Consider the following 25,955-nt stretch of genomic DNA (forward strand, 5'->3'; position numbering starts at 1 on the left):
CATATGACAGTTCTATATAAATGATAAATGAACTGCCATTGTGTCTCACATATCACATGTAACTGCATGCTAGGTAATCTGATAAACAAAACACGTTGTTCTAGCAGTTGACAGCACTTGGTCGACGTCCACTCAGAAGAATGCATCGACCTCTAGGTTGTGCCGTTCACTGCCTTTATTCTTCTGAGCGAATCCGATTTGTGTTTACATGTTACATTTTTCCGCACATGGTCCAATCAGCGTCGATATTATATCCTTGCTAGTCAACACAGGACGAAGAAGCCTGGTAGAGTTAAGATGGCGGAGTGTGGGTGAGGAGGTAGCACATCAAAGCTCTGGTTTTCTTTCCCCGTAGCATAATTCTGTGAAAGCACACTGTCATAGATAATTAACGTTAGAAATTAAGAAAACATTTCCTCCTCCTTCGCACATATTTGTCTAATTTGGAATTGAACTCATGACGTCTATTCACTTCGTGGTTCACCCGTTGCCCGGGACCGAGGACCAGCTCAATGACAGGTATTTGTTGCGGGCGGGGGGAAAGAGGGTTTTAAATCAATATTAATGTGCAGGGTGTGGTACGACCCATCTTTCCATCAAGTTGCTGTTGTGATCGACCAAGAAAGTCGAGTCTTGCTTTTTAACATAAGTGTAACGAGGCCCGGCATCTCGCCCTGTCTTCCAGCATAACTTGATAGCTAGCTGGAGTGATTGGTGGAGCTGGAGGAATAGGCAAAGTTGAGGCGGACAATGCGGGTTGGGGGATGGGGGAAGAAAAAGAGAGGGAACGTCAATGGAAACTGTTTGTTTTGAAAAAGGCTTTTCTCTTAATTTGATGTTTGTGGCTTTGTGTGTTGGTCAGCGCGCTATTGAAAGGTTTTGTACTGACGATTCTTGACAACGATACACTTTAGTCAAAGGGAAACGGTTAAAAAGTATGCAAGGCATCTTATGCTAGCTAGCGATAGCAAGCTAGTGCAGCTTAGTTAGCAAGCCACACTGGCTGTCGTTGGCTTATTTTGCTAACTGAATCGAGAGAGTTGAATAACGTTAACCAATAAGCCAAATGTATACTGTAGCCAAGTTTACCTGGCAGTTGTAGCTCACGAATTTGATTAATATCCGGTGATTTATTAGCTGCTGACGTTAAGTTTTTGAGAGCCATGCTAAATTAGATTAACTTAGTTCGCTAATTGTAACTAACATTAACGAGTGAGGCTGTTCGTTTGTTTGTTGATCTTGTCACAATGTGGAATAGTTTTTCAGCCAGCCAGCAAGGCAAATAGCATTGCAGTGTCCTTTTGACCGGTTATTTTTGGTCGCCAATGCTAGTGAGGTAATGTCGTAACTAACGTTCACGTATCTGGACACAGAATCGATCATCTGGCAACAGGAGTAAAGTTAGGTAGCTAATAATGTTAGTCTAGATCTCTAATGTTAACTATTTTACTTGAATATGACAAAAGGGTTTACTGTCGATTCGTTTTTATTTTATGCGTTGAAATGAGACCATATTTTTTTCGAAACTGCGAACGAACTGATGTTATCGTTCTACACACCCAGAGTTCGTACAGTTAGTCAGCCGTACCCCATTCTTCTTGTTCCATCAGTAACGTTACCTTGTGGTTTTAGCTGTAGAGTTTACGTTTATATGATCTCTGGGTGGCTTGATATCTAATGTGAACATCTGGTGCACAACTTGGATGGTGCTGTGATGGCAGTGCATTTTTCCCTCTCTAACTACATTACTTTTTTTGCGATAGTTGGTGAAGAATGCATTCACAGATACCTTGTCTTGAACAGCCATGTTGTCCAGCAGTCCAACTGTTTTCACGCTATTAACCAAGGGTCTGTGGGGGAATCTGAGACCGAAACCATGCGATCTATTGAGGGATTAGTTCTTGGCAAAAGAGGACTTGTTCAAATGTAAAAAATCACAAAGGGTGGAGGCGAGCTTTATAAAATGAGAGGGCCTAATCTCCGGAGAGCTACCATTACATCTGCGCCCCAGGGAGCTTCCCAAGCTGACAATTGTGACCTCCTTGCGAAACTGCAGGTTATTTACAATAAACCTGTTGATATCATCCACTGAGATTATATTGATTAATGAGCTATCCTTGTTCTGCAGGAACCTGAAAAGTGAAATTACAGAATTTAGGCTACTTTGAGAGACTGTTAATTTATCTTTAAACAGGGTTATTTGGAAATCTCTTCACATTTATGAAACCTTTATATTTATGCAATTGTTTTTTATTTAATAATCAGTGACTCATGTTGGCAACAGTTGCACAGCATGCTGCAAAAAGAAGCTATGCTTTTTGGGTTAATGCCAGTTAGACACACACACATTTAAAGTCATTCGGTGACATGCATAAACAAGTTGACATGTCATAGCTTCTGAAATGTTCCTTTTAACATAGTCTTTAACAAAGTGGTCTTCTACCGTGTAGGTCTTCTTGCTCTAATACTCATATACGTTAACATAAATAGAGTTGGTTTGAAGCTGCTTGTTTTGTAGGCCAGTGTTTTTGAAGTTCTCTGCTGAGTCTTGGTCACGTTGGTCAGGGTGAAGTTCAGGGAGTACACGTGCATGCACACTCACGCTTGCAGCGTGGTCAACATGTGGAGCTCTTTTGACCGCTCACTGCGTTTTGTCTATGGTTTTAAAGGTCAAAGAAACGATTACAGCTGGTGTATGAATGTAAAAGATTGTGCGAAGAGATAAAGCCCAATGGTCAGGAGAACTGTTACAGGAACAGCTCTTCATTCCCATCTCACTGTCGGCAGTGGACAGAGGCCTCTAACTCTCCATTTTAGGAACTAATCCACTATCCACTTTAACTACAGCACAAAATAATGCACTGAATATCGCCCACATTTTTGGTTGCAGTGAGTCGCATACGGAAGAATTAGGCTAATTTGGAAGACGGACCAGCCTGAATAAAAAAGGTGTCCAATTTAACAATAGTGGCGGAATCTTTCCTTTAATTCCTCGCCCTTTGGAATATGTTTTGCCTCATTGCTGAAGTATGGCATGTAGTGCCCCACATGCAAGACTGAGTAAAGCCATGCATGTATCCCTAGCGACAGATGTTTCGCATGACAGAGGCAGTGGCATTTGCTAATAATTATCCATCGCAGTATTAACGTTCTTAAATCAGCACTGCCAGCGCAGCGTTTTGTCAGCTGCCGGTTTGCTTGTTTGAGCACACCTGGTAGAGCCAAGTGAGCCGTGAGCTTTACAGGTTCATCTGCTTATGGAGGAATGAGTGGGGAGAACCCCCTGCAGCAGAGAGGCGGGCATGATTCACAGTGGTCTGCACGGTGGCCAATGTGAGAGGTCTGCATGGGGGGGAGGGGTTAGTGTGAGCGGTCTGCACAGGGGCCGATGTGAGCTGTCTGCACGGGGCCCAGTGTGAGCAGTCTGCATGGGGGCCGATGTGAGCGGTCTGTATGGGGGCCAGTGTGTGCAGTCTGCATGGGGGCCGATGTGAGCGGTCTGCACGGGGCCCAGTGTGAGCAGTCTGCATGGGGGCCAGTGTGAGCGGTCTGCATGGGGGCCAATGTGAGCGGTCTGCATGGGGGCCAATGTGAGCGGTCTGCACGGGGCCCAGTGTGAGCAGTCTGCATGGGGGCCGATGTGAGAGGTCTGCATGGTGGGGGGGGCGATGTGAGCGGTCTGCATGGAGGCCAGTGTGAGCGGTCTGCATGGGGGGCGATGTGAGCAGTCTGCATGGGGGCCGATGTGAGCGGTCTGCATGGGGGCCAGTGTGAGCGGTCTGCATGGGGGCTGATGTGAGCGGTCTGCATGGGGGCCAATGTGAGCTGTCTGCATGGGGGCCGATGTGAGCAGTCTGCATGGGGGCCGATGTGAGCAGTCTGCATGGGGGCCAGTGTGAGCAGTCTGCATGGGGGCCGATGTGAGCGGTCTGCACGGGGCCCAGTGTGAGCAGTCTGCATGGGGGCCGATGTGAGTGGTCTGCACACGAGCACGGTAGACATTGCACAAAGAGCTCTTGTCACAGCGGCAGATCAAATCAGGGGAGCTTCCCACGTTAGATGTCATGGTATAGGCTGGGCTAGTTCCAGCTGCTGAGCTTTCCCTGCAGTTTCAGTGGGGATTCCATTCTTCCTGTCCCCTGAAGATCCATCCCTCTCGCATAACATGTGGGACTTCAGTTGCACACGGGACTGAGCAGCACGTTGGCGTTCAGTCATTTGTCCTGGGGCTGACTCCAGCGCTAGGCGTGCGAGGCCCTGGGCCCGTCTCCTGTTTTCCAGCACACACACGGGTACAGAAGGCTTATTGGCTCATATCTGATTTCAGACCAGTGCTGGCAAAGCATAGCTGTGTGGAAATTGGGGATTTAGAAGGATTTCATTACCAGACCGAGATGACGTGACATTCAGAATAGTGTGCGTTTAATAGAAATATTAGATGTCCTGCATGGGTGTGGGGGTTCGCTTCTCACAGTTACTTGTTTCCTTGCGGTGATTTCTGCAATTCTTTGATTTTATTTGGTAATGATTGTTGGTGGGGCCACAGTAAAATAGTCAGATGTTAGTTAAGATTCAGAGTGGTAGCCTAATTGCTGGTGTATGCTTGCCTTGAGCTGCTCGACCTTGAGAGCTTCATTTCATGGAAAGAGTTTAAATGAAGAATTCCGGAAACCGTGCTGGGAGTGTGTCGGCTAATTGTTTATCAGTGTTGGCGTTCTTTGCACTGTGTATCTTCTGTATCCTCGATGTCTGTTGTCTGATGTTTGTTATCCCTCTTGGCCAAATCTCGCTTGTAAAAGGGAGTCTATCTCACAGTGGGATTTCCTGGTTAAATAAAGTTTAAATCAACAATACAGTAAACATGCTTTCTGACTGGCCTTTATTCCATGTGACGTCCATTATGCACTGCTCGGCACAATCAGAAGTGTTTCTGAGTGCAGTTTGCTGTCCTTACTGTAGCCCCCCCCCTCCCCTGATTGGCTGCTATTTAAGTTTAATGAACCTATAAATGTCTGTCTCATTTTATAACTTAAGGACCCGATGTGGTATTCCCTTGCCACTCATCCTTTGTGTTTATTAAATTGTGTGTACACAGTAAACAGGCTGTGAAATTGACTGTTAAGTTGATAATGATATTTAATCATAGAGTGAGCAGATGGGCTGTGTTTTAGCATTCAAGTTAAAAACCCCTATTATTGCAGCAAAAAAGGTACCCAGATTTGGCAGCTAATTAATGTTCTTAGTCATTTGTACTTCTGTAGCCCCAGGTTTTTGGCTTGTTTGTTTAAGGTGGGCCATTTCAAGCTTAAAACTTCCCTGTTCAGATTTATTAAAGGAGTACCATGGTGATTTTCACACTTTCTCGGTTTTATGTGCTATTTGCACAAGAGGCATTGAAGAAACACAATGAGCAAAGTATTAAATATGTCCGTTCTGTATTTTTGGAGAAATATGCGTTTTAAATTCATCGTCCTATTTTCAACCGGTTGAGAAAGTTGTCATTTTGCTACGTCACTTTGCTACGTAGTAACTACTCTCATTTCCACGCCCCGTAAAGAAATCTGACAGCACACACCGTCCTGCTGTTCAGACAATGCAAATATTTGACTAACGTTAGGTTCACTTAAATTAGAGTACCTTTAGATTATTTCTGGTTATATTCATTTAGCTAGCTAGCTAACGTTAGCTAGCTAGGAGGTTTGCTTTCATAAGACAATGTTATCGATAACGTTAGCTTGCTAGTTTGCTTTTATGAGGACGTTATAGTTGTGCTTTTATCTTAACTTGGCTAGCTAGATATGAAAAATTATAATTGGATATAAGTCAACGTCCTTACCTTAGCTATCTACCGATACTTGATATACTAGCCCTACTAAGCTAGCTAGCTTGTGAAAATTCAGTCTCCCAAAGAGAGCGCATATCATGGGGGTAGCTATGGAAACGGGACACGGTCTGTCAATCATAACTAACGGACAGTTCTCATTACCACGCCCAGACGGTTCGGGTGAATTTTTATCGTGGGAAATTTAGGCTTAGAAAAATACGTTTTAAAGTGCATTGAAATGACTGAAGAATTAAAAAATTATGCACATTTGTTTTGTTGTTGCCTGAAGACAACTGGGAAGTGTCACGTTCAACCACCATGGTACTCCTTTAATATTCATAAAATGTTGTCAGAGTGAATGAAGTGAGTTCTGGAGCAGAACTGGCTTAAAGCAATGGTGCTGCTCTGGAGTGTGGGCTCCGATTCTCACCGCTTTTCTTTTCTGATGAGCGCAACATGATGTAATCTCATTGAACAGCTGTAGCCATCAACAGCCAGGGAAAATGACTTAAGCTGGTTTTGCAGTGTCTGCAGAACAAAACAAGGTTTGACAGAAGATCTTGAGTGCTGCCATTCAGAATATCCTAATGAAGTCTTGAATACATCTGTGAGAACTTCTAAATTCAGAGAACACCAGGTTAGCAGTTTACGGTTTGAGTATTTGCATCAGGGCAAACACACTGTTCAACTCGCTGTTACAAAGTGTAGGCTACTACACAAGAGTTTAAAGCAGCATCGGAAGCTGGGCTGGGTGCTTTGCTGGACTTAACTGATCCTTTTTTTTTTAAAACAACTGTTCTTGCTCTTCAAATCATTTTTAGCAGTTTTGGTGAATTCAGGTTAGTTTGTCGATATGAAAAAATGCAAGACTGTTATTGTTCAACATTTGGTAGATTTTTGTGGAAAAGTTTTAGGCCTATGTTCATTGAGGGGGAAGGGGGGGAGGGGTGTTGCGCAAAGTGGTTGGGATGTAGTACGCTTGGGTTGACCGCCTTGGGGAGATTTTGGAATTTGAGTATCTGAAATGATGCATTCAATGCTACCTCTTCTGGGATGGATATATTGTTGGCAGCTGAAGGGGTTGGATCTACTTGTTCCTATTCTCACACTGTATTGTGATACTCAAATTAATTTAGCTCTTGGCCCAGAGGGAATGATGCCAAGCGGTTCTTACATTCAGGAAATATGACTCAGGATTAAGATGGACAGAGCAGGAAGCAAGCGAGAGCCATCTTAGATTAGGCTGGCTAACCTTTATTTCCTACAGTGACTCACTAATAGAGTGACATGTTCTGGTCTATAGATTAATTGATCCTTCAGCATAACTAAGAGCAGAACCCTTCAGGCTACGAATGCTATTTGTGTGCTACATGTTGCTTTAGTTCAGTGCCATGAACAGTGTTCGTTCTAGATGGCCCTGTTACTGTGTTTTATTTCAATTATGTGTATGGCTTATTTGTCTTCTTTGTGGATCTTTGTGACCTTGTCTCTGTAAAAAGCACAGTACAAATGAAGTTGAATTGAATCCGCTTATGTTGTTCAAGAACCATTAGCATAACCGAAAGTAAAAAGGTTTTTGAAGGTAGGTGAGCACATTGCATGAGAGGTTATTGCCTTCAGTCAGTCATCAGATATTTCCACTTCCCTGGGGCCTGCTTTTTTATCCATTTATTCACATTTCTTAAGCCTGCGCAGTAGGCCTAATTGGATTTGCCGTTGAGAGATTGTTTGTGAAATAGACACTGTCAGGTTGGAAGCTGGGGAAAGTGACGGACAGATTCCGGCTGTGATGGCGTGCAGGATTCCTTTGCCCTGACAGACGGCACAGCTCCCCTCCCTCGCGTTTGATAGTCTGCTCAAGGTTAGCGTCAGAAAGGGCTCCTCAGTCCGTTTGCTCCTCGGTAGTAACAGATAAACCAAACGCCGCCCGCTCGCCTCCTCCCTTGGACTCGATGCGCGAGCCTCTCGCTGGCCGCCTGGGTAAAGGCGAGTGAAGGCAACTGCGGCTCTGGCCGGCCCGGAGAGGAAGTGACCCGTTTGAGACGGGAGCCAGACTGCATCCTGCTTGCGGCTGAGTTGAATAAATCTGAGCTCTTAGCATCGACAGCGAAAGTGTGCTGTGCTAATGATCGTCTGCGCAGCGGACCGTATGATGCTACCCTGTAGCTCTACCTCTGAATCGGAGCGGGCCTATATTTTAAGGTTTGCTTGAGTCTGCGTTCACCATTCTGTTTGATGTTGATGTTTTTTGGCCCACGTTAGTGAAAATGCTGTGAAGACGGTGCTGAATTTGGGGAAACTCGCAGGGTTTGGGTCTGTTTGTTGTTAGCGTGCTGGTACCACCTTGCTCTTTGAAATGGATGGTGAATTATTTCCTGTAAACGTTGCCCAGTTTACTCATGACTGTGAATGAATATTGATGCTTATGCACCATTCAGCATGTCTTAGATTACAGAAATGCCACTTTACACCCAGTGCTGGTTGTGGAGGCAAGATAATATAGGCAGTAGGGCCAGATGAGAAGAGAAGGGGAGTGGTTGGAAGGGGTTGGTGATTAGTTTGTTGACCGTACGTAGAGCTAATGAAAAGTAGCGCAAGGCTACAAAAAGTGGCGGTACTCATTTGAGCTAAGTGCACAAATCCCAGTTCCGTTCCAGCTCGCTTCAAGCACCAATTATAACAGGAATGACAAGCAAGTCATTCCAACGAGCACCTGTTGTGTGCTTTTCATCTATGGTGTGTGAGCATGAATTATAGGTTACATGTTGGAAATTTTAACATTTCTTTCTTTCGACAGATTACGTGAGGTCTCGGAAAAACTCAACAAATACAACTGTAACAGGTAAGGGGGCGGAGCTTCATGCTAAGTTTCTTTTTTTAAAATTGTTCTTTTGTGCTTTGATTACTGATAACCGTCCTTGAATCATTTGCACTAATCTGTCACTATGCTGCTCATAGTTAGCTTGTTCAAATATCGTTATGCACGATGCATTCATATTTAGTGTTAGACTGCGTAAGTGTCCCTGTGCCAGTTTTTTTGCACACAAACTCATCTAACTCTTAGGATCATAACTCAAGGGGAGAAGGGCTGATGTTTTCTTTTTTTTGCGATTGTCTATTTCTTGCACTAGACATTGCCCTAGTGGAAAACAGAACTTAAACTGCTCTATCAGTTTAATTACTCTCTTCCTCTCTCGGGGAGAAAACCTGAACTGAAATATTGAAATATAGACTCAGTTTCTGTACAACCATGTATTTTATGCAATCTTTGTCCACATCGTGAGTTTGGTAATTTTTCACTGACTTAATTGGGCCTGCAAGCGGCAAGCAAAAATGAAAATACCCTGGATAATCACGATAACAAAGTATTTAATTGTGTTTATTTGACTGTTTCCCTCTTAATAATATTCTGTTCTCCTGCTCCAGTCACCCCCCTCTCAGTGTGTTGGAACAGGCCACTATTAAGCAGTGTGTGGTTGGACCAAACCATGCCGGCTTTCTCCTTGAGGTAATATCATGCAAGAAACATTTTAAAGTGACGCCCCTTTTGTCTCAAAGGGGAGAAATTAATTTGTTGTTAATTAAGTTGTTACTTACAAATGATTAAAGTAACAACATTTTAAAACAAATCTTAGGGTGCTGTCATGACTCAGATGTGTAGATTTTTCTAGCTAGTAAAGCTTTAATAAGAGGCTCTTCATATTCCTTTTAATATTTGTTTGTGTCTACTTCAACATGTAGGGAAGGCCCAGAAGGCCAGAGAGCTGTCTGTCTGTAGCTGTGGTCTCTTCCTCTCTCGGGGAGAAAATAATTAATAATCCTCAGTGTTGCCGAGCAGTGAAACGAAACCTCCATTGGACATTTTTTTTTTTGTGGGGGGGGGCGTTCGTTTTCCCCCTCGGCGAGACGCCCGCGCCTCACGCCGCTCTCCTCTTCCCCTCAGGATGGGCGGATCTGCAGGATCGGATTTGCGGTGCAGCCGGACAGACTGGAGCTGGGGAAACCGGACAGCAGCGATGGGTGAGCCGCCGTCACCGCCGCCGCGCTCGGCCCGCCCACTTCTGGAAGGGGCAGGAAATGAAAGCCAAAATTTAATTAGGAGGAGGAAGTGTGCCTCGCTTAGCCGTCGCCAGGCTCATTCCCACTCCCCCCTCAGTCCCTTTGTCTCTTCTGAGGCTCCTGGATTTAAAAAGCAGTGGAAGAAAGTTGCAGCCCAGTCGCTGTCAGTTTACTGCCCGGAGGAAGTTAACGCCGGTCTTAGACAGACTCTTGATTTGATTTCAATTCTTTTGAGCAGTCGTTAACTGATTTAGCCCCTTGACTCAATTATATAAAACTGTTTTTAAGTCTGTGTCAGACTGCATCATAGAAATTGTCTTTCTCTTTTTAACTGCCAATTAGTTTTCATTGAAATCTGCTTAAGAATAACCTCAGTTCCTTTCTTTGCAATTATAGACCAGTCTCCCTTTTGTAAGTAATTTGTGGAAAAAGCAGCTTTTTAACAGGTAAATTTCTTCCTCAGCAGAATCAATATTTACGAGGAGGTAGTCTGGCTTTCATGCTAATAAGGAATGAAGCTGCTTTACTTAAGGTTGGACGTCTTCGTTCTTGTCCTCCCAGTTCCCATTGAAACTTTCAGTACGTTTAAATGTAAAATTTGAACGTTGACTTGAACGCTGGATCGGACACAGTACTGCAGTGCAGTGGCAGGGACTTTTCTTATGCAGAAAATGCACTGTTGCTTTCGGAGACCGCAGATCAATGCTGACATTTCTTGTGGGGTCAACACTGGGTCCACTGCTGTTGTTGTTGTAAACGTTTCCACTTGGTTAATTATTAGGAAACGTGGTAGCCTATATGTTGCCGTAGCTGTGTATGCCTCTCCATTACCTGAGACTTATAGCACATGTAGCGACATTTTCAGAACTTAGATCAGGATAAGACCAAAGCCATGGGTTCGGATTCAGTCAGATGCACTTAGCCTTGTTTAAGGGTGTATGCAGTTCCGCCATTGTTTCATTTGATTGCACAAAAAACGACCAGGCCCAGGTCAGCTGTGCTTGCGTTCGTTACATTTATAGCCGATGCTTTAATCTACCAAGGCTGAAAGACACACAGGGTTTGTATTTGGATTCCATTGCTCATTCACTTTTATAAATGATTTCATTTGCTACCAAGCTAACAACAGCCTTATACTAGGACCCAAGCGTGTGGGGTTCTTCATTTGGGGATGCACAATATTATACAAGTAGGAAAGGACACCAAAACACCATGTAGATAATTTGTTTGTTCATTTTTCCTGTTGCAGTAGCTGCCATCATTTTTAAATGACAGTATTTTTTCTTCTTTATGGGGCTGAATTTACATGGTGGGGATTCCATTTCCTTCCTATGAAATTAACTGAGTCTCGAGGGTTTTCTATTGCTATAGTAGTAATGGGATTTTATATATATGTAGGAACAAAGTGAATTCATATGTAATCATTTTATTAACTGACTGTCCAAATCCACTGAATTATGCAGAATCAGTGGATAAAAGCCGGAGCAAACACTGGTCAGAAAGAACAAACTCGGTGTGTCGTCTTCTGGAAGTAGGTGTACTGTGGCTATCCCTTTTAACAAGGCACAAGCTGGAGTACTTGTTCTGTATGTATGATGTCTGCTGAAAAGCTGAACTTGTTAATCATCTTTCGGGTCATCTGAACACCACTAAATACCTGCACGTTTATTAATTTATTGTATGGAATACTGTGACCCAATAGCATTTGGAAGGTTAGTTAAGTTGACAGTTGAAATTCTGATACAGATTTTACTCTGAATAACTTGACTTGCTGTCTCCTTCTGCTACGTTATTAGACATCGCCCCTCACTCTTTGCTCTTCACTCTTCACTCGCTCTTTAAAAAAGCTGCTGCCTCCAGCCTGGACACCACAAATTTCAAGCCACGTCCTTTCCTGTTTCTTGGATTTTTCAGACTTTAGAGATTTAAGTCTTGTTTGATTGGACACAAAACAAGTGAAGTCTGGTTTCTTAAATTGCATATTACCTTAAATTGGCTAAGTACGTTTGATTGAATCGAGAGCAGTAATTATTGCCCAAAGACTCAAAAATGATTGAACTCTTAAAATTAACCTTGGAGTGATTTTAGATGCTGATTTTTGCGTTCACCCTTGTATCAGAAAGGTAAACAAAGGGGCAGTTTGCCATCTGAAAATATAAACGGTGGGACCATTTCTCTCACAAGCATATGCAGAAAGGTTAATACATGCTTTCATTTAATAGTAGGCTTGATTACTGTAATGCACTTCTCAGTGGTCTTCCAAAAAGGAATGGAATGACCGCCGTTGGTTTGAATGGTTATTATTCTTAATTGTAATAATGATGCATGGTGGTTTGAGGCAGTTCAGGTTTTTACTGGAAGCAGCTTAGCTCAGATTGAAAACCGCTTTTGGCTCGAAGCGCTATGCGTTAGGAGCGCTAAAATGTAGCAGCTAATCCATTTGCCAAGTGCGTTCTATTTGAGGTGTAGGGAAGTGGTCTGGCACTTTTCTGAGCGTCCTGAGCTCTGTGTAAGACGGGCATAATTAGCCCGACTGTGGTGTTTATTTTAGATTATGGCGGAGCCTTCTGCCCTTGACTTGGGATCCGCTTGCAAAAGAATTTGGTGACACATTGGAGCATTTATTCCCTGTCTGTTAGAAACACCAAGGTCTGATACTTGCAAATCAAACCAGATGTCTGCGCTGATCAGTTCAAGGAAACACACACACAGGACTTCACCCCGTGAGATATGTGTCTGGTTTCATTAGGTTACCATTTAAAAATGGGCACGGTTCTGCTCAATTACATTTTAAAGAACATGTTTAATTGCATCTTTGTTTCATTTTTGAGAACTTTGGAAACCCCCCTTGGTTAGTCGATAGATGCCTGCAGACCATTAGACTGAAATTTAGTCTAACTCACTCTACTAAACTATCTTGCATTTTTGATTAGTCCTCCTCAGAATTAAGTGTAAATGTGATTTTTGTGACAGTATTACCTTTATTTTATTATTTTTTAAAACCAGTTTTAGCCCTGACTTGTTTCCTTCCACTGTAGAAAGGCCCATTGTATGCATAGGCCCATTGTTGCAGTGTCCTTTGGCTTTGGAAGAGCCCAGACATGCAGTGGCACATACCGCCACTTCTTTACCGCCTGCAGTTCAGCAGCTGAGCTGCGCAGTCGTACACAGCTGACCTGCGCAGTCGTACACCACAGGCTCCTGGTGGAGTCACTGGTGTGCACTCAGAAGAGGGCTATCCCAGCTACTGGAACCCTCCTTCTCTGGACCTGCCAGACACTTGCAGGACTAGCATTTTTTTTCCTAGGAGCACATGTCCTCATAAGTTGGAAGATTTGGAGCACACTATGCATCCTAATTGTGCTCCTGAATTATTTTTCCTGTTAGGACACAGCTCTATATTCGAGAGAAAATGCACCCAAAAACGGAGCACTCTAGAGCCCTGAATTGCCAATGGCGTGGTTGGGATGAAACATCGCACCATGCCATGGCCACACACCGGGACCCTGTGTCAGCCATCATATTAACTTTTATTCTTTATTATTCTTTAGAATTAGTCTTCGTTATGTCTAGAACAATTGCAGCAATAAAAATGTGTTCAATACGTTTTTTAAAAGCGTTTATACCGACAGTTCAGCTGAGTGTCAGACAGGCTGAAAGGACAGTTTAAAAGCGTTTATACCGACAGTTCAGCTGAGTGTCAGACAGGCTGAAAGGACAGTTTAAAAGCGTTTATACCGACAGTTCAGCTGAGTGTCAGACAGGCTGAAAGGACAGTTTAAAAGCGTTTTGACCGCAGTTCAGCTGCATTGTCAGACAGTGCTGAAAGTGACAGTTTGAACAATGCGTTTATATTCCGACATCAGCTGATTCAGACTGGCTGAAAGGACAGTTTAAAATGCGTGTTATAACTCGACAGTTCCAGCACTGTCAGACTGGCTGACAGGACATTTAAAAGCGTTTATTATTCTTGACAGTTCAGCTTGATGTCAGACAGGCTAAAAGTGCAAGTTTTTAAAAGCGTTTATACCGACAGTTCAGCTGAGTGTCAGACAGGCTGAAAGGACAGTTGTTGATTGACATTTTGCTTCCTTGATTGTGGGACATTCATATTACAGGCTGTGCGGTGCCTTCTATGTTTGGCTTTGTGCCAGGCTGAATTCCTTCAGCTGTTGCTAGGTTGTGTGAAGGCTGAGGACATACATTTCTGCTCTTTCACTAACGCCTCATGCATCCTGTCAGCGGAAGGATGAGTGGGGGGGGTGGGGGGGGTTCATTTAAAATGAGGAGAGAGCAGTGATATAAGAGCTCTGTTTTTATACTTGTAAGCATGCGTTTAAATGGGTCTGAAGAAGACTCGCACTGGTTAAGCTTTTTCCACAGTTTTTTTTTTTCTTTCTTTTTTTGTCGCCAGGCAGAACAAAATAAGCAGAATTTTCCTAAAGAAAATGAGGCAGTTTGAGATGTTAATGCAGCCAGCGGCATTGTGGGTAGACTGAAAGGCTTCAGGCCTGAGACCTGCGGGCTCTCGGGTGGCACCCGCACAGCCGCTCAGAGACAGCGGAACGCGTGCCAGGCCGCGGTGCCCGTCTGACTTCATCGCGTTCGCTCTGTACAGAAGTCTCATTTAACGCTGCGGAAAACCACTCGTTTGGCTTTCAACATGATCAAGACGTTCTTTTCAGGGCACCGTGTGAGATAAAGGCCAGTTCTGACCTGTTTCATTTCCTTCAAGTGTTTCATTTGGGAGGGGGGGGGAATCTCAGAATCTTCCCCTCTTCCGTTTTGTTCAGTGCTATTGATCGTAATCACATCCCTGCTTTCAGCCAATCAGCAGCGGCAGTTGTTTGTCGCAGCGTGCTGATTGGCACAGATATGGCTGCTCTTATCTGACAGAGGCCTACTTTGTGATTTTTACCCTTTTTCCTCCATTTGCTGCTATATCGAATGACTTCTCTCATTGTGTGTGTCGGAAAGATGATTTATATTAAAGTGTCGTCTCTTGGTGACGTTGTCCCTAATTACACCATTACACTCAGGGTGCAGAAATGATGTGCGCTGCATTATGAATCGCTTCTCATAAATGGGTTTTGTCAGTAAAAGCACACCGGGGAAGACACAGGGCTGCTGCGTTTTAATGATGGTGTCATTTTGTAGTTCCTTTCACGCAGCAGTTTTCCATTAGCCTCATCTCTTGATTGATCTTTCTGTTTCACAGTATATGTCAGCAATAAAGGAGGGAAACAAGGAAGTTAATGAAAAATTGCCTGTCTTCCATTAGCCTTGTCACGTTTGCAAGTCTTAAACAGATTTGGGGCATTTCATCAAAATAGTGTCATTGCAAGAGGTTGCATTCTTCTGCTCTCCTCGTCTAATTGGGCAGTAATGTGCAGGGGCAGTAGACTGAGGTCGTGCAGTGGGTTTAAAGACACCGCTGCTGTGGTCCCCAGCATGTCGACATGGCGGCGTGCGCTGAGGCGGAATTTCACGCGACGCCCGGAGATTAGGGAGAACGGCAGCCCTCGCGCCTACGTTTCTGTAAGGGCGGGGAAAAAAAGAAACACTTTTTGAGCGGAATGGTTTGCAGCCAACTCCAGTTCCCAAGGGTGTTGCCCGCTAGTCACTGGCACTTTTCCCGCGTTCGGATGTGGGACCCGGGACCTCCGGGGTGTGCCCAGTTATCTCCATTGGGGGGGGAGGGGGGGCTGTAGGGTTTGTAACTGATCTCCCATCTTTTGTTTCCAGTTCAAAGTTGAGCAGTGGTTCAGGGACAGGAAGGACCCCCAGGCCAGGCAGGACTAGTGATCCGCCCTGGTTCCTGTCTGGTTCTGACACACTGGGCAGACTGGCAGGCAGCACCCTTGGGTAAGTTCGGGCAGGGTTGCCAATGACGTAGACCTCAGGTAAAGGTTTCCCCCATCGAGCGCTTCAGACGCCGCCAAACCCGCCGCTGTGGGGCACTCTGCGGGAGCTGGGGTGTGTATTCTGCGGGAGGCGGGGTGTGTAACGGTTCCCATGTTACCTACCGGATCGAAACGCAGTGCAGACTTTGGTGTCACACGCCTTCGCTAGCTAACGTTACGCTCGCTCTGCCAGCTTTGTCAGTGACAGCGGGTGCCGTTAACAAGCTTACTAGTGTTAAACCTTGCAGTAAAACAGGTGTTCTTTAATGTTGTTGTTTGCTCTTTATTTTAAATAAAGTATTGGTTCAAGCACCGTTTTGGCACTGGTACCAAGTATCATTTTAGGCTAAATCTAAAAGCATTCCTAACTGTGAAGTACCACAGAACAGTAAAAGGATAGGTATACTCTATACTCTAAGGTTGTTATGGAAACCTTTTTCTGTTACTGGAGTTTACTATTCTCCCTTCAACTGCCGTGTCTCTCAACCAAAGCTTGCAGGGGAACTGGCTTCTAAATACAACAACTAATTTCTCTGCCAATGGCAATGTGCGGCCTCCAAACGCATTCATGTAACCGTTTGCCAGACCTGGCCCTGGAGATCTGCAGTGCACTTTGTCTCCTTCCCTCCGCTCCCCAGTTCCATTACCCATCCGTTTCGAAGGCAGTCGCGTGTGAAGCGGGAAGCTAATTGGCGGGTTGGCGAGGGGGGCTATTGAAAGGTTCCGCGCTGGCGTTCCACCCCTGGCACGTTCTAGACCCGGTTCCCACCACGGGGCTCTCTGCTGATGAGTGTGTGCCCTGTGCATGACTGGCCCCCCCTGACCCCCGGCTCTTGTGTCACCACAGGAGCCGCTGGAGCTCTGGAGCCAATGGCGGAGGCGGCGGCAGCAGCGGCGGAGCAGGTGGCGGTGGGGGAGGGGGAGGCAGCGGGGGAGGCGGCGGCAGCGGGGGCGCCAGCGGCGGTGGAGGTGGCGGGAGGTCTTCCGCCGCTGCCCGGGACTCCCGGAGGCAGACCAGAGTGATCCGGACGGGGAGGGAGCGCGGCACGGGGCTCCTGGGCAGCCAGCCCCAACCCGTCATCCCCGCCTCCGTCATCCCAGAGGAGCTCATCTCTCAGGTCAGCCTCGCACACTGCCTGTGACTACTGTCCTCACACACCTCCTGTGACTACTGTCCTCATACACCTCCTGTGACTACTGTCCTCATACACCTCCTGTGACTACTGTCCTCACACACTGCCTGTGACTACTGTCCTCATACACCGCCTGTGACTACTGTCCTCACACACTGCCTGTGACTACTGTCCTCATACACCGCCTGTGACTACTGTCCTCATACACCACCTATGACTACTGTCCTCATACACTGCCTGTGACTACTGTCCTCATACACCGCCTGTGACTACTGTCCTTATACATCGGCTGTGACTACTGTCCTTGTACACTGCCTGTGACTACTGTCCTCGTACACTGCCTGTGACTACTGTCCTCATACACCGCCTATGACTACTGTCCTTATACACCTCCTGTGACTACTGTCCTCGTACACCGCCTGCGACTACTGTCCTCATACACCGCCTGCGACTACTGTCCTCATACACCGCCTGCGACTACTGTCCTCACACACCGCCTGTGACTACTGTCCTCATGCACCGCCTATGACTACTGTCCTCGTACACCGCCTGCGACTACTGTCCTTATACACCTCCTGTGACTACTGTCCTCATACACCGCCTATGACTACTGTCCTTATACACCTCCTGTGACTACTGTCCTTTTACACTGCCTGTGACTAATGTCCTCATACACCGCCTATGACTGCTGTCCTCATACACCGCCTATGACTGCTGTCCTCATACTCCCCCTGCGACTACTGTCCTCACACACCGCCTGTGACTCCTGTCCTTGTACACCGCCTGTGACTACTGTCCTCACACACCGCCTGCGACTACTGTCCTCACACACCGCCTGCGACTACTGTCCTCATACACCGCCTGCGACTACTGTCCTCATACACCGCCTGCGACTACTGTCCTTATACACCGCCTGTGACTACTGTCCTCATACACCGCCTATGACTGCTGTCCTCATACACCGCCTGCGACTACTGTCCTTATACACCGCCTGCGACTACTGTTCTTATACACCGCCTGTGACTACTGTCCTCATACACCGCCTATGACTGCTGTCCTTATACACCGCCTGTGACTACTGTCCTCATACACCGCCTATGACTGCTGTCCTTATACACCGCCTGTGACTACTGTCCTCATACACCGCCTGTGACTACTGTCCTCATACACTGCCTGTGACTACTGTCCTCATACACTGCCTGTGACTACTGTCCTCATACACTGCCTGTGACTACTGTCCTCACACCGCCTTGACTATGTCCGTACACTGCCTGTGACTAATGTCCTTATACACTGCCTGTGACTACTGTCCTTATACACCTCCTGTGGCTACTGTCCTTGTACACTGCCTGTGACTACTGTCCTCATACACCGCCTGTGACTACTGTCCTAATACATCGGCTGTGACTACTGTCCTTGTACACTGCCTGTGACTACTGTCCTCGTACACTGCCTGTGACTACTGTCCTTATACACTGCCTGTGACTACTGTCCTCTACACGCCTTGACTACTGTGACTTATATGTCCTTATACACTGCCTGTGACTACTGTCCTTATACACCTCCTGTGGCTACTGTCCTTGTACACTGCCTGTGACTACTGTCCTCATACACTGCCTGTGACTACTGTCCTTATACACCTCCTGTGACTACTGTCCTTGTGCACTATCTGTGACTAATGTCCTTATACACCGCCTTTGACTACTGTCCTCATACACCTCCTCTAACTACTGTCCTCGTACACTGTCTGTGACTACTGTCCTTTTACACTGCCGGTGTCTGTTGTCCACACGTGTACATGCGCATGCCACACACACACACACACACGCACACACGCATATACAGTACATGACCAGAAATGCACGGTTTTACGTTAAGAGTACATATCATCCCTCTTGAACTCATGAACTGTTGGAGTTAAATGAACGCTGATTATTTTATTGTATAAAAGCCATTATATAGTGGCAGTATATAGAGGGCAGCGATCCTGACCCTTGTCCGGGCCCGTCTCCAGGCTCAGGTGGTTCTTCAGGGGAAATCGAGGAGCGTCATCATCCGCGAACTCCAGCGCACCAACCTGGACGTCAACCTGGCCGTCAACAACCTGCTGAGCAGGGACGACGAGGACGGCGACGACGGTGACGACACGGCCAGCGAGTCCTATCTGCCCGGAGGTGGGTGTGCATCTTTCTGTCTATGTCCGTCTGTCTTTCCCCTTAGAGACAGCCTTTAGTGCGAATGAGGCATGTCAGAGCTTCTTTACTGTAATTGCACTTTCTTTGGCTATGAAATAAACTCCCAGTGACCAGGGATTTTCCTGCATATAGAAGTCTCTGGTGTGTGCCAAAACAAAATTTGGGAGTGCCAAAGTAGAATAAAGGGAAAACAATATTTTAAAACTACAGTTAGAATATTATTTAGAATATTATTTGCCTTGCAAGATGGTGTACTCACAGGCTCTGTGGGCAGGGCTATCATGTGCAGGGCCGCTTGATTGGCATTGCCGCCTGCTAATCAGAGCTGCGAAGGTAGGCAATCAGTGATGCCACCGTTGTTTGTGTGTTGGGGGGTGTTTGCATTCACATATTAATGTTTGATTTCTGTCCGTCACAGAGGACTTGATGTCGCTGCTGGATGCTGATATCCACTCCGCCCACCCCAGCGTCATCATCGACGCCGACGCCATGTTCTCCGAGGACATCAGCTATTTTGGATACCCGTCCTTCCGCCGCTCGTCCCTGTCCCGGCTGGGCTCGTCGCGAGGTAGCGCCCTGCCCCCTCCTGTGCAGTGTGCATGCGTGGGTCTTCCTGTTTCCTCCTGTGCCTTCTCCCTCCTCCGCGCACCTCTCCAGCCGCGCTCCTTTATGACATCACAGACCGAGCATTCCAGTTTAGTGTGATGTCATTCGTCAGTTTAGCGAGTGAAGGGCTCTCACTAGCTAGATTTGCTAGCCAAATAAATAACCACTGTTATCTTGTTTTGTCTTGGCCTTCTTATATTTCACCAGCGTGCAACATTTCCACAACCTTTTCAGTCAAAACCCGTGTTAGCAGCGCTTCAACATTGTCTGCATGTGGGCCCATGCATTGATAGCATTAGCTTCTTATGAGCTGCTGTCAATAGCATAAACTCAAGGCTTAATTGCGTTGTCATAACGATCCTTTCCACTTCACCCACAAAGTTAAAATATTTGTGGTGTTTTTCCTTTACTGTGTGGGAATAGGCGGTGTCCAGAGTGATGCATTGTGGGTGTCTTTGTGTAGGTCAGTGTGGTCTTAGGCATGGCTCCAGAGAGCATTCTTTCTGAACGTCCCCGCAGTGTGTTCAGCACTCTGGCCTGGGGGGCTTCAGTCTGTCAGACCCTACACTGAACCTCACACCAAACCTCACCCCCCCACATGCCTCTCCTTTTTTCCTTCCCTTCCCTACGTGTTGTCCATGTAGATGTTGTTCTCTTGCCTCTTTCCCCCTGCTGTTATTGTTTCAGTCATGCATTTAGATGTTTGTGAAAGCATATTTTGCGACGGGTCTTTCCCAGAGAGTGGCTTACTTTTATCCCACTGGTGTGACCCCATTGCATACCAGTTCTCCTTCTTCCCCTAGAGCGGGACTCGGAGCTGTTGCGCGAGCGCGAGTCTGTGTTGAGGTTGCGCGAGCGCCGCTGGCTCGACGGGGCCTCTTTTGACGCCGAGCGCGGCTCCACCAGCAGGGACGGCGAGCCCGGCCCGGACCGGAAGAGCCCCCCCACGCAGAGCCCCGTCTCCCTGGGGGAGGAGCTGCAGTGGTGGCCCGACAAGGTGTGTGTGTGTGTGTGTGTGTGTGTGCGTGCATGTGTGTGTGCGCGCATGTGTGTCTGCGTCTGTCTGTCTGTCTGTCTATGTTTGTGTCTGTGCGTGCATGTCAGTGTGTGAGCACACACCCAGCTCTACCTGGAAGTATATTTCTTCATTTAATTCCAAACCTAGAAGCTTGGATTTTTTTTGTGCAGTAGTCTAACATTTTCAGGTTGCAAATTAGGGTTTTTTTGGGTTTACTAGGCTATCCAGTTTTGTCATTCAATATTTTACACAGTTTCTGCATTTGTGTTGATATGAGTGTGAATGTGTATGCGAGTGGGTGAGCATGTGTGTGTGTGTGTAGTTAGAGTGAGAGAGATGGAAAAGGAAGGATATTGCTGTGTTGTCAGGGTGACGGTGAACACAGTGAATTTTGTCATATATGTTTAGTGCATCAGTAGCTGTGGGCTCGTTCACCAGGTGTGCAAACAGTTTTGTGTGTTTTGTGATGAATTTTGCTAAAAGCAGAGGGCCCACAGGCTTTACCTCACACTCAAGGACACATTCACAAAGGCGTGATGCATTCATCGCTCCATGAAAAGGCCAGGATTTGGTTTAGAGCAGGAACTTGACTTCCATTAATAGCCGCAAGACAGTCATCCCCTTGTGTTGTGGCTATTAATGGAGTGCGGTCCTTTAAAAAAAACTTCACCTCATCTACCCTTTGTTAAAAGCATCACGTCCTTGCGAATGGGCCCGTCTGCGCAAAGCATTGCCTGGCGTAGCGTTTTCACAGTGCGTGTCAGGCGACAGTCTGCCGGAGTGAGAGTGAGGTGTGAACCCATTACGCAGTCCGGCCTGGCGTGCAGGCCGAGGCCGTTCACACAAGCCTAAGCTGGAGGACGGGGGAGAACGGGAGCGCTTGGTTTGGAAGCAGTCGCAGTTCCCCCCCCCCGTTTCCGAGGCTTTGGAGGCCGTGGCGGTGTATCTGGTTATGCGCCGAGAGCCAGGGAATTCGGAACGCGGTCTCTCTCCAAACCCTCCTGTCGTGGGTAATTGTGGCGAACTCTAGCTGAGCCCCGCAGCAGAGACGTCGCGGGCTCCGGTCTTGGCGGTGTCACGTGCCCCCTGCCGTGGCACTTGGGCGGCTGTGTCCAGCGGGGGGGTCTCGTGGGTTTAATTCAGCTGGTTTGTTCAGCTGCGTGATTTCCTCCTGAGAATGGAGCAGACTACCTCATAGACTAACGCTGTGAGATGCTCCTCTTCCCCTAAACTGGCACCGGTCCTGTGTGACTGGTGATGGTGTTAATGCTATGTGGGAGAGCAAGCTGTGTGGGTAAGGGCACTGTGACACTGTTATTGGCAGGAAAAACCCTTCCTGCAGAATCACCGTGGCGCTAGCGATTAACACCAGTGGTGTCTTCAGCTGGTGAGCTGGTGGTTTGTTGGCCTTGGTTTAAAATGGCTGCCATGTTTAGAATCGTCTTGAGAATGCGGCAGAATTTTCTTGTGTGGAAGTGGAGGAATGAGAATTATGACCCCTCCTTGTGCCTGAATGCTGCGTTTCTGACCTGCTTATGTTCTGAGTGTCCATATTTGCTTAAGGACGTATCATGAGGTGACATGTCATAGCTCTAGATTTTTTTTTTTTTTAATTTTGTTTCCAGTTAGTGAAATGGGTCTTTTTCTTCTCCTCCCCTCTGGCCCCTGCAGGACGGCACCAAGTTTGTGAGCATCGGCGCTCTGTACTCTGAGCTGGTGGCGGTCAGCTCTAAAGGAGAGCTCTATCAGTGGAAGTGGAATGAGCCTGAACCCTACAGAAACGCACAGGTAGGGGGCGGACACACGCAATAACGAGTGGAATGGTAATAATGGGTAAGAACACAGTCGCTAGGCTGCTTCTGTCCCAGGTGTGGGTAGTCACATGACCGCTAGCGCAGTGACTGGTGAAGTCTGTGGGAGGGCAGCCTGTCTGTAATGAGTCCCTCTCTTCCTCCTCTGCAGAACCCTGCCATTCACCACCCACGGACCTCCTTCCTGGGACTGACCAATGAGAGGATCACCCTCCTGTCCGCCAATAGCATCAGAGCCACCGTCGCCACGGAGACCAACAAGGTCAGTGGGCCCCACCCCCTCGTTATACCTGGTGCCGGGGGAGGGAGAGGTGTGTCCTGAGGAGCGGGCGCCGCCCTACTCGGGACCAGAAGCTGGGGGTCACTATCGCTCACAGGCGGACGAGGATTACCGCTGGTCGCTTAACCTCCCCCTCCTTTGTGTCTCTTCCGTCTCAGCCTGCACCCAGAGGCTAAAGACTAAACCTGGTTTTCAGGCCCAGTTTTCCTCTGTGCTGCAGTAGGGGGTTTGAGTGCTCACCTGTACTGCTTTCACGTTTGTGCATGTGTGTGTGTGTGCGCGCCTGCAAGCTCTTTTAAAGCCTTGGGCCGTCTTTCCCTTGTTCACCTGCAGGTGGCGACGTGGGTGGACGACACCCTGAACACGGTGGCGGCGAAGCTGGAGCACGGTGCCCAGGCGTTCGCCGAACTGCAGGGCGAGCGGGTGGTGTCCCTGCACTGCTGCGCCCTTTACACCTGCGCTCAGCTGGAGAGCGGCCTCTACTGGTGGTGAGCAGGAGCGCGGGGAACTTTATATGATGTTGAACCCCAAAATGGGTGGAGCTTACATTACACTGTCTGTCGCTCCAGACTGTGCTTCCCTCGCGAGGTTTCTGCTGCTCTTCAGTTCCTGGTCTAAGTGCTTCTGCTTTTGTTTGCAGTCGCTGTGGATAAGAGCGTCTATCACTTACCAGTAATGCATTTTCATGTTGCCAGTGACTCACTGATCTGTCATATTGTTTTGCACTTGAGAGCCAAGTAATTTGATTGGGTTATCCACATCAGTGATTGACAGCATAATATCACAGAGAGTGAATCTTCATAAAACCCTAAACGGGTGGAGCCATCACTTATTACCAGTGATTGATTCACTGATCCAAACTAATCACTTTGCCCTTGGTATTGAGAGCAAAGTCCCTTGGTCGGGTCATGCTTATCCGCAGTTGAAAGCGTGTATATGTAAGACCTCTGTGGAGTGCGTGGTACGCTGTGCGAGGCTTTCGGCTGCTAACTGCTAACGGCGGCTCTTCCAGGGGCGTCGTGCCTTTCAGTCTGCGGAAGAAGATGCTGGAAAAGGCCAGGGCCAAGAACAAGAAGCCAAAGTCCAACGGCAGCATCTCCTCCCTCCCCAACATCACGGTGGGGACCCAGGTGAGAAACCGCACCCACACCCGATGCAGCAAAGCCTGAGCTTCCTCTTTGGACCTTTATACATTTTTTAAAAATCGCATTCATTTTAAAAAGGTCACGATTGCGCACACACTCAACAGAAGGCACTTTTGCCCAGTCAGGTCTGTCTCACCTGCTAATGAACTCACTTTAAGCAGAAGCACAGCAGTGAGGCCACATTAACAGCTTTTAACATTGACTCCACATTAACTAACCTTTTCCAGATTAAATGTTTAATGAACATTTGGCTTTTTGGATTTTACATAAATTGTACATTTGATAAGGCAGTAAGAATATTCTTTGAAGCATATTCTCTTTCTGAACAAGCTGGTTAAAAATGAAAAACACAGTGAGCTTGTTCAAGCACACTTTAATGTTCAAGTCTCAGTCTTCCCTTTGAGCCCTGTTTCAGTGCCCGACCCTCTTAACAGATGAGATTTTCTTTGCCAGTGCCTTCCGTTCTTCTCACATTATAAGTCATACCCGCCCCCCCCTCCCCCCCAGGTGTGCCTGAGGAACAACCCCCTGTACCACGCGGGCGCGGTGGCCTTCTCGGTCAGCGGCGGCGTCCCCAAAGTGGGGACGCTCCTGGACTCGGTGTGGAACATGAATGACAGCTGCAGGTTCCAGCTGCGCTCGCTGGAGAGCCTGAAGAGCCTGGACAAGGCCGGCAAGACCCAGGAGACCAAGTAAGAGCCGCAGCGCTGACGGAGGACCACACGCTCCGCCACGGAGGGGAACCCGCGCTGGAGCTCACCCTTATACAACACACACAGGAGGAGGGGAACCCGCGCTGGAGCTCACCCTTATACAACACACACAGGAGGAGGGGAACCCGCACTGGAGCTCCCCCTTATACAACACACACAGGAGGAGGGGAACCCGCACTGGAGCTCCCCCTTATACAACACACACAGGAGGAGGGGAACCCGCACTGGAGCTCACCCTTATACAACACACACAGGAGGAGGGGAACCCACACTGGAGCTCCTCCTTATACAACACACACAGGAGGAGGGGAACCCACACTGGAGCTCCCCCTTATACAACACACACAGGAGGAGGGGAACCCGCGCTGGAGCTCACCCTTATACAACACACACAGGAGGAGGGGAACCCGCACTGGAGCTCCCCCTTATACAACACACACAGGAGGAGGGGAACCCGCACTGGAGCTCCCATTATACAACACACACAGGAGGAGGGGAACCCGCACTGGAGCTCACCCTTACACAACACACACAGGAGGAGGGAACCCACACTGGAGCTCCTCCTTATACAACACACACAGGAGGAGGGGAACCCACACTGGAGCTCCTCCTTATACAACACACACAGGAGGAGGGAACCCCACTGGAGCTCCCCTTATACAACACACACAGGAGGAGGGAACCCACACTGGAGCTCCCCCTTATACAACACACACAGGAGGAGGGGAACCCACACTGGAGCTCCCCCTTATACAACACACACAGGAGGAGGGGAACCCGCACTGGAGCTCCCCCTTATACAACACACACAGGAGGAGGGGAACCCGCACTGGAGCTCCCCCTTATACAACACACACAGGAGGAGGGGAACCCGCACTGGAGCTCACCCTTATACAACACACACAGGAGGAGGAGAACCCGCACTGGAGCTCCCCATTATACAACACACACAGGAGGAGGGGAACCCGCACTGGAGCTCCCCTTATACAACACACACAGAGGAGGGGAACCCGCACTGGAGCTCCCCCTTATACACACACACAGAGAGGGAACCCTGGAGCTCCATTATACAACACACACAGGAGGAGGGGAACCTGCACTGGAGCTCCCCCTTACACAACACACACACACAGGAGGAGGGGAACCGGCGCTGGAGCTCACCCTTATACAACACACACACAGGAGGAGGGGAACCGGCGCTGGAGCTCACCCTTATACAACACACACAGGAGGAGGGGAACCCGCACTGGAGCTCACCCTTATACAAC

The 25,955-nt window shown here is 47.7% G+C and overlaps 1 protein-coding gene across 1 annotated transcript in view; it reads left to right on the forward strand.

The window, feature by feature from the left end:
* Positions 1 to 271: 271 nt before the first annotated feature.
* Positions 272 to 25,955, forward strand: part of LOC135257603 (E3 ubiquitin-protein ligase UBR5-like) — a 61,228-nt gene continuing 35,544 nt past the window's right edge. The window contains exons 1-14 of the mRNA XM_064340506.1: positions 272 to 519; positions 8,622 to 8,666; positions 9,251 to 9,332; positions 9,768 to 9,844; positions 15,629 to 15,748; positions 16,634 to 16,904; positions 18,934 to 19,093; positions 19,533 to 19,682; positions 20,506 to 20,717; positions 22,410 to 22,526; positions 22,701 to 22,811; positions 23,163 to 23,317; positions 23,842 to 23,959; positions 24,482 to 24,666. Of these exons, the coding sequence (XP_064196576.1) occupies positions 458 to 519; positions 8,622 to 8,666; positions 9,251 to 9,332; positions 9,768 to 9,844; positions 15,629 to 15,748; positions 16,634 to 16,904; positions 18,934 to 19,093; positions 19,533 to 19,682; positions 20,506 to 20,717; positions 22,410 to 22,526; positions 22,701 to 22,811; positions 23,163 to 23,317; positions 23,842 to 23,959; positions 24,482 to 24,666 (1,865 nt within the window). The 5' untranslated portion in view covers positions 272 to 457. The remainder of the gene's footprint in view (positions 520 to 8,621; positions 8,667 to 9,250; positions 9,333 to 9,767; positions 9,845 to 15,628; positions 15,749 to 16,633; positions 16,905 to 18,933; positions 19,094 to 19,532; positions 19,683 to 20,505; positions 20,718 to 22,409; positions 22,527 to 22,700; positions 22,812 to 23,162; positions 23,318 to 23,841; positions 23,960 to 24,481; positions 24,667 to 25,955) is intronic.

This window comes from Anguilla rostrata, chromosome 1, assembly GCF_018555375.3.
Source record: "Anguilla rostrata isolate EN2019 chromosome 1, ASM1855537v3, whole genome shotgun sequence".
In the NCBI taxonomy this organism is placed as follows: domain Eukaryota; kingdom Metazoa; phylum Chordata; class Actinopteri; order Anguilliformes; family Anguillidae; genus Anguilla; species Anguilla rostrata.